The following is a 17,357-nucleotide window of genomic DNA, read 5'->3' on the forward strand; positions in this document are numbered from 1 at the left end:
CAAAATACACTTTCCATTGGTGTTCCAGTCACACAACTTCTGGAAATCCGTCAGTTTGATCTTTACTAAAGACATGTTTAAGAGCTCCAAAGTATGGGGCGCTAGTGGTGCAGTGGTTAGTGTGCGCGCCCCATGTACGGAGGCTATAGTCCTCCAAGTGGGCGGCCCAGGTTTCAAATCCAAATCCTCACTCTCTCTCTCTCTCCCTGATTTCCAGCTCTATCCACTGCCCTATCTCTCCAATAAAGGCACAAAAAGCCCCAAAATACATCTTTAAAAAAAGAACTGCAAAGTAAAACTCTAAGGAGGGTAAGGTAACACGTTATTTCATCAGCCTGTGATTTTCTTCTTAATATATGTTCCATGGGAAGAGGTAGATGAATTGGTCAAGAGCTATGCAACCAAAAAGCATTTTCCTGAAAGGATCTGTCTAATCAGGGCTCAAATGGTTTTATTTCTCATAGCATGCAGTAAAATTCATGATCCCTTTTCTGAAAACATCTTGGTAATTTCTCAGAAATATTCAAACCATAAACATAAATGTAGCCTATGTTCTAATTACCAGAATGAGATATCCAGGTTATTGAATTTAATGAAAACTTTCTATGCATGCTAAAAACAAAATGTGTGTAAAACATAAGACAGGACTGCTTTCAAACAACAATGCATTTGCAAGTCTTTTCTATTTGATCAAATCCTTTGAACTCCTAAATATTGATGACTGGTCAGACATCTGATGGAGTTACTTAATGTACAGAGCAATTCTGACTGATTTTAAAACAAGAGAGTGTTCCTCTTCTACTTCTACTTAATTTGAGTCCACCAGTTGCATTTGGTCCCCGAGAGGTTGCCCTGGTCTTGGTTGAAATACTTTTCAAGAGTCTGTGGTTTTGATCTGAGAGTCATATGACCCAGTCAGCACCGGAGAGGCGTTAACGCAGGATCTGCAAACTCAGCAAGGAGGAGGCTGGACGCCCGCGTCCTCTGGCGGATGGGTCCAATGAAAACGCAGCTGGACGCTTTTGATGCTTCTCGGTTCTCGGAATATTACTTTGTCTTGGAAGTTTCCTGGAGTTACTCTGCATACGTGTTCATATGGTGAACGATTGAGCTGCATATATCTGAATTTGTTTCCGATTTGTTTGATCGCATTTATCGTTCGATAGTTTTAAGTTGTTGTTTTTTTCCGTGGTTCCATCCATTACAAGGGAACCAAAGTTATCTTTCGACATTTTGGAAGCTGTCGGATGCGCTTTTTTCACCTCTAATCCCTCTACCCATTTTAAGAAAATTGTGCGCGTAATCTGGCACCCTTTACGCTTTTTATTCTCCATATCTGTTGCGTATTTTGCGCATCACTGAGCGGAGCGCTAGGTACTCGTTTTTTTCAAGCTACACTGCAAAAGATATCAACCTAAACTAATAGTTTTTTTTTTCCCCATGACTTTCTTAAACGTTCCTGAAATGCTTAATTGTGGAACAGCAGTAACTTGAATTGTATCATTTACATGTGTGTATTTTGGTTCATTTGCTTCAGCGCAAATTTGTGACGTGAAACTGACTTTGGATCACATTTGCTGGTCATTTTTTGCAGCGTCGGCAGCCAAACCACGTCATTCAGTGAAAGTACTCCCCCCTTTTTCTCCCTGTTGGTCCAACATCCACATTTAAGAAACAACTGGATCAAGATTTTGGGTCAGAAGCACAGCCATTATGACCGGATTTCGGCTGAACTTCTCACCGCTGAAGGAGCCCCTCGGCTTCGTCAAACTAGTGGAGTGGGTAAGTTGGATGCAGATATACTTCATTTGTGTGTTAGTGCTTGTGGGAGAGAGACAGGGAAAGAGAGAGATACCCAGAGGACAGGGAGGTTCAGTCCTTGGGTTTTCCCTTTTCCCTGCACTCTTGAGAAAAATCCCTGAAGTACCCTTCATTTGTTTAGGGTTTTAGTTTGATAAGAATGTATATGACATTAATATTTATAAACCACGTAAACATGACCTTAGAATGCAAATACCAACTTTTCTCTCTACATGCAGCTTTGATGTTTTGCACTTTAGAAGACTGAACAAGATTTATACATGTCATTTGTTTAATAAACCTTCAAATCTAAACTCTGGAAGGGTTTATCAAGCATGAAGAATCCAGCTTGGATCCAAATATATGGCCTAAATGTTAATAAATGATATTTTTCTTTAAATTATTCAATATTGACTAGTTAAAAAGTTTGAATGAACCTTGTTCGGCTATGGAAACTCAGGAAAGGAAACTCAAATAAGTACAGCTCACTGCATTTGCATCATTTTGCTCTTTGCATGCCCTTCAGAGGCAAACAGTTGGGGATTAATTCACCGCTCTGTAATAATTTAACTCTGGATAACTGTGCAGCCAGGAGGTTAACAGATTGGAAACACTCAGAGACTTTCTCAAGGAAGGTCCAGTAATGAGTTTTTCTCTACATAACTGGGTCAGAAGGAATCTGGCTCAACTACAGTTTCTCTCAGCTGTTCTATTTTCTCAAAAAACACACACACACACACACACACACACACACACACACACACAGAGAGTTAGGAAGCAGCAGTAACACCCAGTCATCTGACTCCATGTGAGTGTGTGTGTGTGTGTGGTTCATTGTGTTCGCCTAATTCAACCCGACGTATTTTGTTATTTACAGGGGTCTGGATGATACATTTGGCAATATTTTATATATAACATGTAATGCTTCTAATGTCCTATGTTCCAATATATGCTGTTTGCTGAGACAGCATTACAGGATACCATTAAGTAGGCTCAAAGGTTTTAAACATCAGAAAACTAAGGTGATAGCTGAACAAACCTAGTTTTCTTCTTATGTTATCACATTATTTTCCAGAAAAAGAAAACCTACATCTACTTTAGCAGCTTTCCCACCATATTGAAGATGAACATGCTCTTATACAGAAGAAAACGTGAGACATATTTAACACCCTGGTTTGCATGAGCACATGCATTAAAGTGCTGTGTTTCAGGCTGGACATTAGAACTGAAAACAGAATGCAGTTTACCGTTAAGTTAAATGTCAGAAATAACAATTCTAATTAGTTCTGACATTTAACATTTGTAAGAAAGTACTGTATTTCAGTTTTTAAAGTACCTGTGACAAATTCAATGTATATTGTAGACAATGCATTTTTAGTACATTTATTATTATACTGCTCTGTAAAAGAAACAATATTTTTTATACATATACTGTATATAAATCCATAGTGGAAATAGTTGTACGTTGCAGCCCCTTCATTTAAATTTTTGCATGCATGCTCCTTCGACTTTCTACTTTTAATTAACATAACAGTTCAAATATACTGAACGTTTCGACTTTCAGGTCACAGAAGTTAATAGGTTTTTAGGCCCACTACTCCTGCTGTCATGAATTGAATGGCATCGAGTCTGTCATCTTGTTTAAAAGCAATGCAACAGTTTTTTCCATCTTCCAAAACCAGTTTACATGTTTCATGTTTTTCCTCTATGCTCATACCTCCATAGATATTATCATCCATGGAGTAGTAAACAGGAAGTGGGTTACGGAATAACAAATGCTCCAAGGCTGCCACACACTCACTCGACATATTGAATAATGATGATAAAATTGATCATCTCTTTCTGGAGTGTGAGTGTAAGAGGCAATGGAAGCAACATTTTCTTTTCTATGAGAACCTGTAAATGAACTTTAAATTCACGTTTTGGGTGGTTTAATGTTGCAAAATCTATTATGCTATCTCACAGCTTGTCTCGGAGTTGTAGACTGCCTGTAGCTTCGTTTGGCTGTCTCTGGTATGTCTATAAATTGGTACAGAGGGAATGCAGATGTCTTGGATGCCCCATAAAAATAAATGAAGGACTGGTAAGATACTGCTTTGTGTTCAGAGTAGTTTGTATTGGCACCAGGTTTGGAGAAAGGCATCACCTGTTGTGTCAAATAAGGATTAAGCGACGAAAATTGGAAACGAGACAAACTACCCGGAAGAATTGATGCTTTGATTAAAAATGTGAACATAAATACAATAATAAAAATGATTGGTTCCAGCTGGCTGTTACAAAAGTCAATTCAGTGACTCCTTGACCTCCGTGTGGGAGAGTTACACGGTCAGTGAAACAAAAATATGAGAAAAGTATAGCTGACATTGGTGTGTGCAGCCAGAAAAACAGGAAGTGGCAGTCAGTGACATCTGGAGACACATCTGGAGAGAGGCCTCGAGGTGTGTGTGGGAGTGTAACTAGATGCAAAGTACATTATGTGTGTGGGTCTTGTGGTGTGAAGCTAAAGGATAAAAGTTGAGTTGGCCTGTTTTAAGCATTTTTTTAGGATGTGATATGGTTTTGCAAGTTAAGCAGGATTTTAGTTCAACTTTTGTCTTTTAAATATTCTGTTTTTTTTTCAATTTGTTTTCCAGAAAATCTACGTTTTATATATTTTCTGTCAATGATGATGCCCCGTCTGCTGTATGCAATAATTTGAATGAACAGAGGATTAAATGGCTATGTGTCAAACTCATACTGATGTAATCCAATGCACCCGTTTCCCTCAACTCTTTCGATCATTTGAGTGCCTTTTGGCTAAATGCTTTGGTTGCCAAGCCCACAACACAACACAACAGTTTCAGTTTAATCTCACAGTTCTCATTTGTGCTGCAGGCAAAAAAAAAAAAAAAAAGAAGGTTTTCAGTGCTGAGCTCTCAAAACAACACTGGAAACTACCTGCTTATTGCCAATAAACAGGCAGGACATGTTAGCAGCCTGCATGTGACTCTCGTGTAGCACTTAGCTGCTAAAGCATTGCCGATGATTTCTCTCAAGAGTTGGTTAAGCGCAAAATAGAGCTAAAGTGACAATACATATTTTGACCGAAGTTCATCAAGTGGCATAAAAAACTTCTTCAAATTAATGCTAACGTAGCCTGCATGGCCACCAGCAAACAAACAAGCTAATGTTTGCTAGCATGTTTACCAAATCAGCTTATTTTGCAAAATTAGCTCAGTGTTGTGTGAAGAGGTTAAACACCGTAACAAATGAAGGACAAGATACATTTGTTTTTCAAATTCCTTCATACCAAGACAGCCAACAGCTGAGCTAAAGACCAGTTAGCTCTACAGTCTCCAACCCACAAAGATAAAAAGTTGAAAGATGTCTGACTTGTGACTGAAGGCCCTTGCTCTTTGATAAGCGTTATACTCAGATGTTAAATTTGTTTAATACCATTACAGGGATTGGAAACGGTAAATTAGTTACGGCTGTAAATGCGGTGGTATGTAGCATTGGTTTACTTGTAAAACACTTGCCCCTGTAGCCAATATAAACACAGAATAAATCTTTGAATTCATGTTGAACACTGCTGTCTGTTGAACTGAGAGCTTCAGTAAAGATGTGTGATGACAGACTGTGCCATAAAGTAATGCATGTTAAGTGCATAAATGTGTAAAAAAACTGATACGTAAAATGTCAAGTAGAACAAAACCCTCCTCTGCAGTGTATTGTCATCCACAGTGCACATGGCAATGCCAGTTCAGCATAACCCATAAAGTTAAGCATTGAAGTCTAAATGACCTCAATACCTACAAATTATATGATCATTGTTTGGCCTGCTGCAGTTCGAGGGTTAAGCCTAGTGCCAGCCACCCTGACTAAAAGAATTCAGTATGTGTTGGTTTTAAGGAGAGTATTAGTGTCACATGGCCTACACACTGAATCAGATGCTTTCTGCCTCTGCAAGAAAGAATTCAAGAGCTGAATAGCAGCATTAGCGCGGCCATGTAAGCCACATTTCATTGTATTGTATCAGATAGCCATTTTATCAGTGGAAAGGATGCCAAATCGTTTCCTAAAAAAGACATTTCTTGCTTTTCTTTGTATTCTGGTAACTAGATGGCTTGTTTAGATCAGCTATTTCTATGACAAAAGCAAAGAATAAAGAAAAGCTGGTCTGGTGAAAATAGTTGAGTAGTGAGTCTCATTTTGGCTGTCTGTTGCTGTAAAAATGCTGGCCATCTGTTGTTCTCTCTTTGGGGCAGATTAGACATTGCATATAAGTGTTAAAATCACTTTCTTTTTAAATGGTGAAATGCTTTAATTGGGCGTCACAATTGCCAAACGCTCAGACAGAACAACTCAAGCTTTCAACAGCTTTCATCTTAAAGAGGACATATTATACCCCCTTTCCACCTTTTCAAACAGTCTCCTGTGGTCTAAATGAAACCTCTGGGCTGTGCTTTGGTCAAACTATAACATGAATCAAGCACCAGAGGAGGTTTGTGACCCTGTATAAACGAGCTCTCTCAGAACGCTCCGTTTTGGTGTGTGTGTCTCTTTAAATGTAATGAGTTTTCCCCCCCCCTGAGTTTTCCCAGTAGACATCACTCCTCTGTAGCAAGAATAAAAATGGCAGACCTGCGTAAAAGTTTTGTTCTAGGCTGGGGATAAAGTCCATGGGTGGAGATACCAGGGGAGGGGAGGGGAGGGGAGAGGAGGGGATTTTTTTTTTACCAGAATCCAGCTCGTGACATCACAGATTGAGCAAGTTTGAAACGGAGCACTTTTCTCTGTGTTGTAAGACTACAAAAAAGGGTTTATTTCACATTTTGTGTGTTGGTAGACACTCAGGTTACCCAAATATATGTTCAAAAACACTGTAAAAGTGGATTTTTCATAATATGTCCCCTTTAAAGGTATTTTCATTATGCATACAGAATTTCTGTAGACTGTATGAAGACCGTAGGAGGAGTTAGTTTGGATATTGATTTTTGTAAGTAGCAAAAACCACAGCAAAATGTCACAATGGTCTTGAACAAATACCCAGTCCCTTTAACTTTCTTGATTTGCTAACGTCATTCTCAACCATCTTGCTTCTCTCTCTTGTGTCCACATGAACAGCTCACTGCGGTGTTTGCATTTGGAAGCTGCGGTGGATTCTCAGGGAAGAACATCCTAACAGTGTTATGTGGTGATGGCAGAAATGAAACTCTCAACGCAAATTTCCACTACCCATTCAGGTAAGAATAAGAATACATGGTAGGGATTTTTCATCGTCTTGCAAAGATGTTTACTGTCACCGAAAGTTGTGTAATATGTTGCAAAAAGATCACCAGAAAAGATGGATAATGCTTGGAATAGAAAAATCATATTGAGTGAATAGTCATCTGAACACAGTCATAGTGATTTTAATCTCTTTTAATGTCGCACAGGTTGAGCCAAGTCCCGCTCATTGAGGGCAACACCACTGTCTGCAACCACTCTGTCACGTTGACACACATGGTTGGAGACTCGACGTCCTCGGCGGAGTTCTTTGTGGCCATCGCCATCATCTGCTTCCTGCACAGCATGGTGGCTCTGTTGGTGTATCTAGGCTACATGCATGTTTACAAGAACTCTGAATTTGGGCCCATTCTTGTGAGTATTCACCTTGCTGCTCAGCTTTCAGTCAGACAACTCAAGCTGTGGAAATGATGAGATTATACACAAGGACTTGTTGTTTGCTGAAAATTAGACATTTGTAGCGTCTGTTCTGCTGAGCTGATGTGGTGTCCCTCATTGCTTCCAGGATTTTGTTGTCACAGCAATTCTGGTCTTCCTGTGGCTTGTGAGCTCGTCTGCCTGGGCGAAAGGATTGCAGAATGTAAAGTATGCTACGGACACTGAAGGCCTCAGTGCCACACTGGATCTCTGCAAGGAAAGCAGCATCACCTGTGAGGTCACGGAGTACGCCAACATGCGGACGCTCAACATTTCTGTGGTGAGAAGAAAGAACAGACAATTGAGAAGAGTTTGGTCTCAGTTACAGCGATGTCAGCCTATTCGTGCCCAAGGGACAACGCTCCTTCAGCTTTTTGATTTGTTTTATGCTTTTAAATCACATGACGTAGCCTGACTCATAGTCATGAGCCTCTCAGCAATAACTCTTTGATGTTCAGACACTTGTGTGCTCAATGTCATCTGGGTCCCAATCCCAATCAAATTTATTGTAATGAACAAAAGTGTGACCGGAAAGGGCTTGTGACCAATCTTACAGATCTTGCAAATCTTACAGCAAGATGTTGTTTAGTTTGAATGTGTCACTATAAAAAAACTTTGACTCCAAGAGCCAAGATGACCCCAGGCAAGGACACAGAGCGGCTTTGAGCTCGCCCATGCAGCACAGACTCCCCCCCCCCCCCCCCCCCTTGCTCTATAGCTGCCTTCTCTCAAGACAATAAGCTAGATCCGCTACAGACTCCTGTCTCCGGTCATAAGTTACAGATTTATTTACAAATCTGTGTCTAATTTGTTTAATTTATTACACTATTGTAACTCAGAGAGATGCTTCGCTGATTTGTTATTTTGCACAAAGACAATCAAGACTTGAATCCTTTATCACTAGTGTTTCCAGAACTTGTTAATCCATAATTTCTTTCTGCTCTTTGTATCTTTTCAGGTATTTGGCTACCTAAACATGTTTGTGTGGGCATTCAACGCCTGGTTTGTCTACAAGGAGACTCGTTGGCACTCCCAGAAATTCTCCTCTCCTCCCGGACCTGGAAGGCAACATGTCCCTGTAACCATCTAACATAAAAAAAAAACAAGAACACAAACACACAGTCACATGCTAATAATCATACTGCAGATATCAACTTGTGCACTCCACACAAAGCACAGGGACCAACAATTTGAGCACATGCACATACACTGACAGTATGACAACATGTGAGTAATAATCCAAATGAAGGATAAATTGATATACGGTCAGTTTAAAAAAAACGGACCTCAAAATGTTGCATCATTCCTTACACCTGTATGGCGCACATGAACTAAGAATAGTTCTAAACGCAAGTTAAATTTCCCAAAAGATTTCCTTCATAAGGCTGAAGGTCCCTGCAGTAATAGGAAGCCCATAGAGGAGTAAGTGTCTTAACAATTGTTTTTTTTTTTACATTTTTTAATTTCTTATAGCAACATCAGTGTAAAGAAATAGTATATGAACTCATTTTAAAGTGCCTTCTGAAGTGGCTTCTTGTCCTTAATTAAGCAGAAACTTGCACAGAAAATGACCAAATATTTATGCAAATTTTTAAAACTCAGAATTGTGAATTGTGGGTGAATGAGAAAAACATCCTTAATACTCTATAGTTCAATTTAAGGTAACTGGCTGGGTTTCTTTTTGATTTACAACATGGCCCTTCTGATGAATGTAAGGTACGTTAAACTCTCTGTCTATGACATCAAACCAACCAAAAGGTTTAAATCTGCAGCATTACTATGTATGATGCTGACATGGTACCATTGACTGTTTGTCTGTAGTGCAATATGAAATGGAATACTCTATGCCATACTACTACATCAGGAAATGTAATGTGTTATAAACGAGTTACCACTAAGATATTCATACGTTTGAGTGAGGGAGTCATTCGATCTCTCGCTTGCAGTTAGCCCACTTGCCAGCTAGTGGTTTCTGGCAGGTACTGCAATGTCTACACAAAAGTGTTCACTCTTTTTATGAAGTACACTGATCTGATCAATCCGTTTGAAAGTCTTTATCCTGCACAGATTGCCCTTCGCAAGGTCCATCCATACGCATGGAGATGGATGTAATATGGTCTGCAACCAAAATATCATGAAGACAGTTTGCACATGTTTTGTAGGAAGTTCTTATAGTGACATGCACGCTGCACTTGTTCGTTGCTTAGTATGCTTTATTGGGCTTTAAGAGTGTACATTTTTGAAGAGGACTTGAGCGAGAAGTATTTCAGGAAAACCTTGCTCTGTCTGCATCCAAAGTGATTATTTAGTCTCTACATGTACCAGTTGAAGTTTTTTTTTTACAGATTGCTTTAGTCATCATTTGGGATTAGAGGCGACTCCCTCTAAATTCCTTTATTTCTTGTTTTCACTGTTAAACTGACATACTTTTTTGTTTTTACATTTTTATGATGATGTCATATATCTCTATTATTTGTTGTGGTCAAAACAGTCCATCTTGTTTTATGATTTTCTAATGTGTTTTTCAGACCTTCCCGAGACAGATGGCTGGTGCTGCGTTCTTAAACTCCTTTTTTTTTTTATATCTTCAGTGTGTGTTGATGATTGTTTGCAGGAATTTCTGATTTAAATTGTTATTTTTTTGTCCACTGCCTTTTGATATATATACAAATGCACGTTGGATGAAACCATTTGAAACGACTATACTGGTTATGCCTTTTCACTCTTGTAATCTTCATCCAACTTTAGCTATAGCTTTGTCAATGATCTCTATGCATTAAACCTGCCAGAGTGACATATATTCTCTCTGTGACAAGCACAAGTTCCATGTACAGTACCTTTGTTTTTGTCTGTTTTTTCAATAAAATGAAGGATTTTTTTCAAGAACCTCTCAAGTGACCATACATGTGTTTGAATTGTCTGGAACAGTTCTGCAGAATTATACGTTTGTTTGCAGCTCAGACACAATGGATCCATTTGAAGAGGTTGAAGCTACTGTGACCTGAAGCTGTTATGATGACCCTTGAAGGTACAGAAAATTACCACTCTCACTGATATGTGCTGTTCCTTTCTGTCCTGTGACGTCAGATCATTCTGTGGTAATGCTTTGTATGTGAGAGTTTGAAAGACATGGAAAAAACAGAAGTGTGCCCGAGAATCTGATGGAAAGACAAAAGGGAATTCATTCAACTACGTGTTATTATTTTGTTTGAGCTGTTTGCACAAGATTATACCTAATTTGATGAAAACTTACTTTTTTTGCCCTCATTTAAGAATACAACTCCTCCAGTGTCCCCATATAATTCAGCTGAAACAGGAGACTTTACAGGACATCCTGTGATCTCCTCTGTTAGAATACAAGTGGTAGTAATAGATGTGGAGAGATGGATTTCAAGTTTTAAAGTTTAAAAATGCAGTTTCTGTTTTCAGCCACAAGAGGTCAATGTAGTGCCATTAGCCTGACCTACTGGGCCACCTAAAAAAACAAATATCTTGGGACAACTTCTTTCAATTCAGACAGATTGCCTTAGGTACATTTCAAATGCATCGTTAAAAATAAACGTTATCTGTTACTCTTGAAGTTTAAAACTAAGTAGCCAAAACAAGTCTTTCTATGGATGTATTTGCTGTTTAGCCTTCCATTGGACCTGACTTGCACAAAGCAATGGATTTAGACACCTAAAGGCCCTCAGTGAAGTCAAACAATACAAAATAAATTGTTAGGTACAATTTTAAACAAGGCGCAGCTGTATGCAGACAAACAATCTAAACAGACAAACCAATGAAGGATCTCAGTGATATGAACTCACATGGTACATAAGTAAGGTCTTGTGTCTGAAATCTCCACCCTTAATCCTTACAATAACTATATTTACAAAATACCCAGTTGACAACATGTTTTAATAAAGTCAATAAATATGAAGGTTATCCTTTGAAATTATGTCGTGCTTTTGCCAGACCCCCATCATTTTATTCTCTCTTTTGAACTCTAAATCTCTATTAAAGATAATATTCTAGTTGTATTTTCTCTAATTGGAGACAACAACTGTAACCTCAAACTTCAAAACCCCCTCCCCTCTTTTTGATGCAATCTAAATGTAGCCTATATGAAGCCTAATAATAGTCTAAGCATGTATTGGCAATGTTATGTGTTTTACTCCTCTCCAACTAGATGTAATATCTTACAAATACTAATTAATGTTAGCATCCAACAGTGAGAAACCTGCCAAATGTAAGTAAACGTGTATGTCCAAAGGCTTCGGCCTATAAACATTGAACTTTTGAACTCGACAGCAGCTCCCTCTCTATCGCTCGTCGCTCTCAAAAGCCTCCGGCAGATGCCGAACCGAGCCGAAGCCAACCCGAGAGCGACGTCACCATATCTCGTTCTTTCGTTTTTTCGCCTGCTGCGTGCGAAGGAGAGAGAGGGAAAAAACGGCTCTCAGCAAAAGCAACAAGAAGGAAGAGCAATGGCGACACTGGATCGCCAAATACCAAGTGTGGATACCTTCCTTTGCGAGCCTTGGTCTTCCTTCGTCAGTGCCACTAAATTACGTTTTGTTGACAGTAAGTTCGCACGTCGGTCGCGGTGTTGTTTTTGCTGGCAAAGTGTCGGGAAGTGCGTGGTCCAACAACTGTCTGTGATTGAGTTGAGTAAGCCCCTCCACCATGCAGGGGTCTGTCAAAGCGCAGCAAAGTAACTGTCACATATGTTACTACGAAATGCAAAATTAATGGGTTGGTTTAACGGTGAGAAAAGCTAAGCGCTACCGTGCAGAGTTTGTCCATTTGACGCGTGTCGTCATGTTGCCCTCAACTGTCCAGCTGTAAGTTTGTTAGCTTTGACAGCTTCACTCGCTTTGAGGCAAGCTCGGGCGCTAACAAGCTAAATGCTAAAGTGATAGCCAGCCCTCGGACCAGCGTGGCTCCGCGCATGGCCCCAAAGTTTTGTTGTGATTGCTCTCCTGCGTGTTTTTGTAAGTGGCTCGTTGTGTTTGTTCAGACGCAGCAGACTCGCCTTTGGATAACAGCGACGAAGAGCTTTACTGCCCCGGTGAAGCTGCGAAGCTCGGCAAGGAAGGTAAGGAAGTTTCACTGTTGTCACGTACACATTCATGGTTTGTTATGGTTTTATTGAACAGTTTCTGCTGTATCGTGGAGGAGATTGTGTTTCCCCAATCCAACCTCTTAAAAAAGGATGTTTCTGTTTGTGTTTTTAAGTAAAACAAAAAAACATTTAATTTTTTTTTTTTTTTTTAAATTTCAACTTCAATGGGAAACAGCAGTAGGCCTTACCTGTGATGTGTGCAGCCTATATCTGCATTACGAATGTGTATCAATGACTAATCATTAATTAATCCTTTAACAGAGTGTTTGGCTTTCAAACACTTTTTTATTTAATTTTTTTTTGAATGCAACATCATTCATATATATGTTAAAGAAAAAATCATTTTTGATTATGCCCAGGCTTACCAATAATTTCACCTCTACCTGTGTCATACAGTGTTATGAAATGTCACATTAATGCATGTAGCTAGTAAACAAGGACTCAAATGTGTTTTAGGATAAGTATAAGACAAACTGTACTTTTCATAAATTATGGATATGTTACTTACAAATGAACTTGACCTGTAAAAGCCTACATTAATCAGCAGAAAGCCGTAAGAGTTGTCTGTTTTGGTGAGGAGTGTGTGATCAATTTAGCTACACATTGTCACAACTTCAAGGTGTTTTCGGGGCTACGATTGTTATAGTAGAAATACTGTCTTTGGCATTTGCTCTTTTGTACAACACAGTTAACGTGATGTGTGTGTGTGTCGGGAGTTAGGGGGTGCCCCCGAGCAGCGAGTGGGTACCTTCCCCACTGTCCCCAGGAGAAAGAAATGGAGGAGTTCCTCCACACCTCACCACGTACATACTGTATATACCCACAGGAGCACGCGCTGCACACTAACATTCTTGAGTCATCCCTGAAAGTTTTAGCATACTGCAGCCCTCGTAGGAATACACACTGATGCACACAAGCAGCCGGGGAAACTCTTCTCACTCTCCCTGGTCAAATACCACCCCCACCTCCTACACATACACACACACTTACTCACTCACATGCCTCATCTTCCTCTCTCAGAGCCAAACCTGAGCGGTGTTCCCAGAATTGCTGATCTGTTGGCAACTTGACACCGAGGCCTGCTGAGAGTGATATGCAAGCTCACTCGCAAGAGCCTCATGAACACACAGGGAAGCACGTCTTTTATGCGTTTGGTGTGTTTCGGCATAGCAGAAGGCGTCGTGAGCTACAGTAGATCTTTATGTTACATGTTTCAAACACACATATGTTTGTAGATGTTGAGGTCATGTGATTGGTATCTATGTCTCTTTCTCACTCTCTCATATTTAGACATCAAAAAAAAAGAAGAAACGTACACACACGATGTAGTACTGCTAGACTGTCATAAGCCCTTTTAAGACCGCCAGACCGTCCCTTTGATGTCTCACCTTTACTGTGAATGTCACAGAGGCATAATTGGGGGATGACAAGATCCCCCCCCCCCCCCTCCCCCTCTGTACTGTCTTCAGACGTAGTAACGGGCATTAATAGGGCGAGACAGGATAGGCAGTGCCAGCGGGGGAGAGCAGAACTGTGTGTGTGTGCATGTTGGAGTGTGTGTATGTGTAGCTCCTGCTGTTTCTCCACACGTCGTGCTTCTGTAACGCCGTAACGCAATGTGAATTCACGAGTCACCAGTATTAAGCCATCGTGGAATCAATATGAGAGTACAAAGATGTAATGACAGCCGAGCTTCTGAATCTGAAGAGGGCTGTCTCCTCACTAGAAATAGGCAGTGCTGCGATGCTTTTGTTTGTGTGTTTACCACTGACTTACGACAGGACGGTGATCATCAGGAACGTCATCGTTTCTGCAAGCATGCTTTGAATGTTTTTCCATGCCAAATGTGCATCCGACACAAAGGAGCAAAACCACGATGATTTTGCAGGCATTGGCACAGTTCTGTTTGGAGTTCATTAGCTCTTCCGTCTGGTTTTGAAACCAGAGAAGTCTCTCGGATATCTAGCAGACTACTTAAAATTAGTCATTCAGGAAAAGTGGTACTTTTTTTCTGCATTTAAATGAGTTGAGCTGAAATTACTCACGACATTACGCTGTCATCATTTGAATAAGGTTGAAGAAAATGGTGCACTTACGCTGACAGATACATGACATATTGACTTTCGAAAGGTTGACTGTGTAAAAAAGAGGCATTAAAGCGGAACAATGTAAAGTGTATGTCAAAAAAGCAACAGCTGAGTAATGAGTTATAAATAATACACGATAAATGAATAAATAATGATTCTTCCACTACTTTGATTTAAAAAATAAAAATAAAAATAAAATAATAATCTTTTTTCATGCAAAGCTGTCAAACATTCACCTTATCAAACATTTAGACAGTTAGGATTCACAGATTTTCTTCTTCTTCATCTATACACAACTGAATATCTTTGTTTTAAAGTGTTCAATTGTGATAGTGGATGGGGCAATTTAAAAGACAAGAAAATTAATGTATTCATCCAAACAAATCTGCTGATAAATTGATAATAAGATAAAACCATGCAGGTTCTCCTAACTAAAGCGTAGCATTAAACAAAGATCATTTGTGATCTTAGTTTATACTAGTTTAACAGTAATAAATCAATTATTACTACGAAAAAGGCACTTTTTAGATCATATAAAACAGTGATAAAGTCATAACTTCAGACACTTTTTAATGTCTACAATTACTATTTTGTTCCTTCTTTATTTATACAAGAATGGAATGAGATTGTTCTAACTTATCAACTTGAGACCACTCGGTGAAATTATTCACATACTTTGTTTCGAAAACAGCTTCAATTTGTCTGTTAAGTTTCTCCTTGTCACATCCTGCTAACACAGCTTCGACTCTTGTGTAAGGGCTAACTGGCATAAAAAAGGTCTGCCACCTACTTTTGGCTCTGACCTTAAATGTTGAAGATACCTGATTACAATGTTAGTTATAAGTGTTATAGAGATAAATATCTGGGATATTTTAGTATTTTGTAGAAAATGTTGGAAGTTGTAGTGTGGCATCTGCAACATTTAGCTGCCAGCTATCCACTGTGAAGGCTGGTATGCACCACCAGACATTTTGGTGCTGTACATATCATTATCTGGTGTGCCAGATCAAAACAAACAACTTCAGTTGAAGCGGTTGCTGTGGCCTGTGCCCTCGTCTGAAACTGTTGTAGCACAGCGATTACTCAAACATGGCTTCTACCGGGCCAGATTTCCGCTAACTTGGTTCATTTATGCTCTCAGTGAAACTTGTTCCTTGGCACAGTGCGGTTATTACTTTACTCTACAGCCTGCCAAACCTCAGTTTTGTAGAGTAGGGCTGAGTAACTGTGTGTTCTCTTCTTCTGTTGTTTATAGTTACTGCTTGTTCACCAGGAAGGTCACAACTCCCAACGAGTTGATTTACATGCTCAGTGTCCGGTGATGTATTGGTTTAGTATCTCCCAATTTGCTTATTCACTAGTGAGTGATGTTTTTGTAGTTCTTTTTTTGGCCTGTCAGTCATTTGTCTGCCTGTGAAACTTGGCTTGAGAGACACACACAATCCAGGCTGGAATAGGTTACGCACTTAGCTTGCATTTGACTTGGCAGATTCAGAGGAAATTGCATTCCTTCCTTTTTTTTATTTTTTTTTTTCACTACTCCCACTAAACTCCTTTTCTGTTACTGTAAACACTGGGATTATCTCTTCGCCAGAAAACACATTGTTCCCATGATATTTTTTTTTTTGCCTAGCTTTGTTAATAGTTTATGACAAAATGAAAAAAAAAAAAGAAAAAAAAAGACAGGCACAAACTGTAGTGTAGTTTGATCCAGTCTTCTCAACTGCTCACACTTTGAAGTTATTAATAAAAACACAATACTTGTTTGGTTTTTAATGTAGCTCAGATCCATTTTCAGTTCAGTGAAAACCAAACACTACGGTTGATTTGCTACGGCGGAAAAGCAGTTTTTCAGGAAACACGGGAATCTGAGCGTTTGTATCGTAAATCAAGGAGCATTAGTGAGAAATAATCTCGTCCTCTGTATCGACAAGGTGAACTTGTGTAAAGCATCTTTACTGCAAACTGCTTCACTGCATCTGCTTTGCATCTTACAGTAGGCCTGACATAAAACCTTTCCATCTGAGATTTGAAATCTCTAAAATATTCCAGTAAATGAAAATGACAACCTTAGAGTGTGTGAGCATGAGTGTTCAAACCATCTCTGTGTGAGCCTTTTTACAGTGTGACACTCAAGGCACGGATCGCATTCACACATATCGTTCTATATAAAATGTCTGTGACCTTGTGTGAACTAGCACACGCAGACCTCATCGGTGCTATGCATGACAGAGGGTCTCTTTGGCTTCCCACATGACCCAGCAAGGTCATGATGCTTTTGCGCCCATCCATATACTCCGAGAAATTCCCCAATCCTCCCCCCTCCCTTGTTAGCTGTCAAGAAAAAAAAAACAACATCCACACACCACCACCCCTCAGTGATTCTGGCTAAGCCCCATGCTAATAAGTGCTGTGATTTCTGTCAGCAGAGCTTGTTTGGGTACAGGAAGATTAGGTTCTCAAAGCTTAGCCAGAGGAGATAATTGCCATTTTCCATTGGACATATTTGTTTTTCCTCTGTATTTCTAATAATCCTCAGTTTTTGTTGAGTGGGTGGGGTGTCTCTTGTAAATCCATGCACAATGTTGCTGTATGCTGGCTAGAACATGCTTTTTTTGTGTGTATTTGGAAGGGTTGTACGTCCGTCTGTTTCTTTCTTTATGCCTGTCTGTTAAGTG

General features: G+C 39.6%; 2 protein-coding genes across 3 annotated transcripts in view; both read left to right on the top strand.

Annotated features, from left to right (window-relative positions):
- The first annotated feature begins 941 nt into the window (after positions 1–941).
- Positions 942–10,384, top strand: sypl1 (synaptophysin-like 1). Of its 2 annotated transcripts, none has more exons than XM_020644047.3 (6): positions 942–1,098; positions 1,595–1,782; positions 6,907–7,025; positions 7,218–7,422; positions 7,574–7,765; positions 8,444–10,384. In XM_020644047.3, exons 2-6 carry the CDS (start codon positions 1,714–1,716, stop codon positions 8,573–8,575), a joined length of 717 nt encoding a protein of 238 aa, XP_020499703.1. In that variant the 5' UTR covers positions 942–1,098; positions 1,595–1,713; the 3' UTR covers positions 8,576–10,384. The 2 variants fall into 2 exon arrangements, with proteins under 2 accessions (XP_020499703.1, XP_020499704.1); XM_020644048.3 differs by lacking the exon at positions 942–1,098 and adding an exon at positions 1,105–1,374.
- Positions 10,385–11,813: 1,429 nt separating this feature from the next.
- atxn7l1 (ataxin 7-like 1) overlaps positions 11,814–17,357 on the top strand; it is a 30,741-nt gene continuing 25,197 nt past the window's right edge. Inside the window, exons 1-2 of the mRNA XM_020644054.3 lie at positions 11,814–12,051; positions 12,488–12,565. Of these exons, the coding sequence (XP_020499710.3) occupies positions 11,823–12,051; positions 12,488–12,565 (307 nt within the window). The 5' untranslated portion in view covers positions 11,814–11,822. The remainder of the gene's footprint in view (positions 12,052–12,487; positions 12,566–17,357) is intronic.

This window comes from Labrus bergylta, chromosome 23 (genome assembly GCF_963930695.1).
Source record: "Labrus bergylta chromosome 23, fLabBer1.1, whole genome shotgun sequence".
NCBI lineage: Eukaryota > Metazoa > Chordata > Actinopteri > Labriformes > Labridae > Labrus > Labrus bergylta.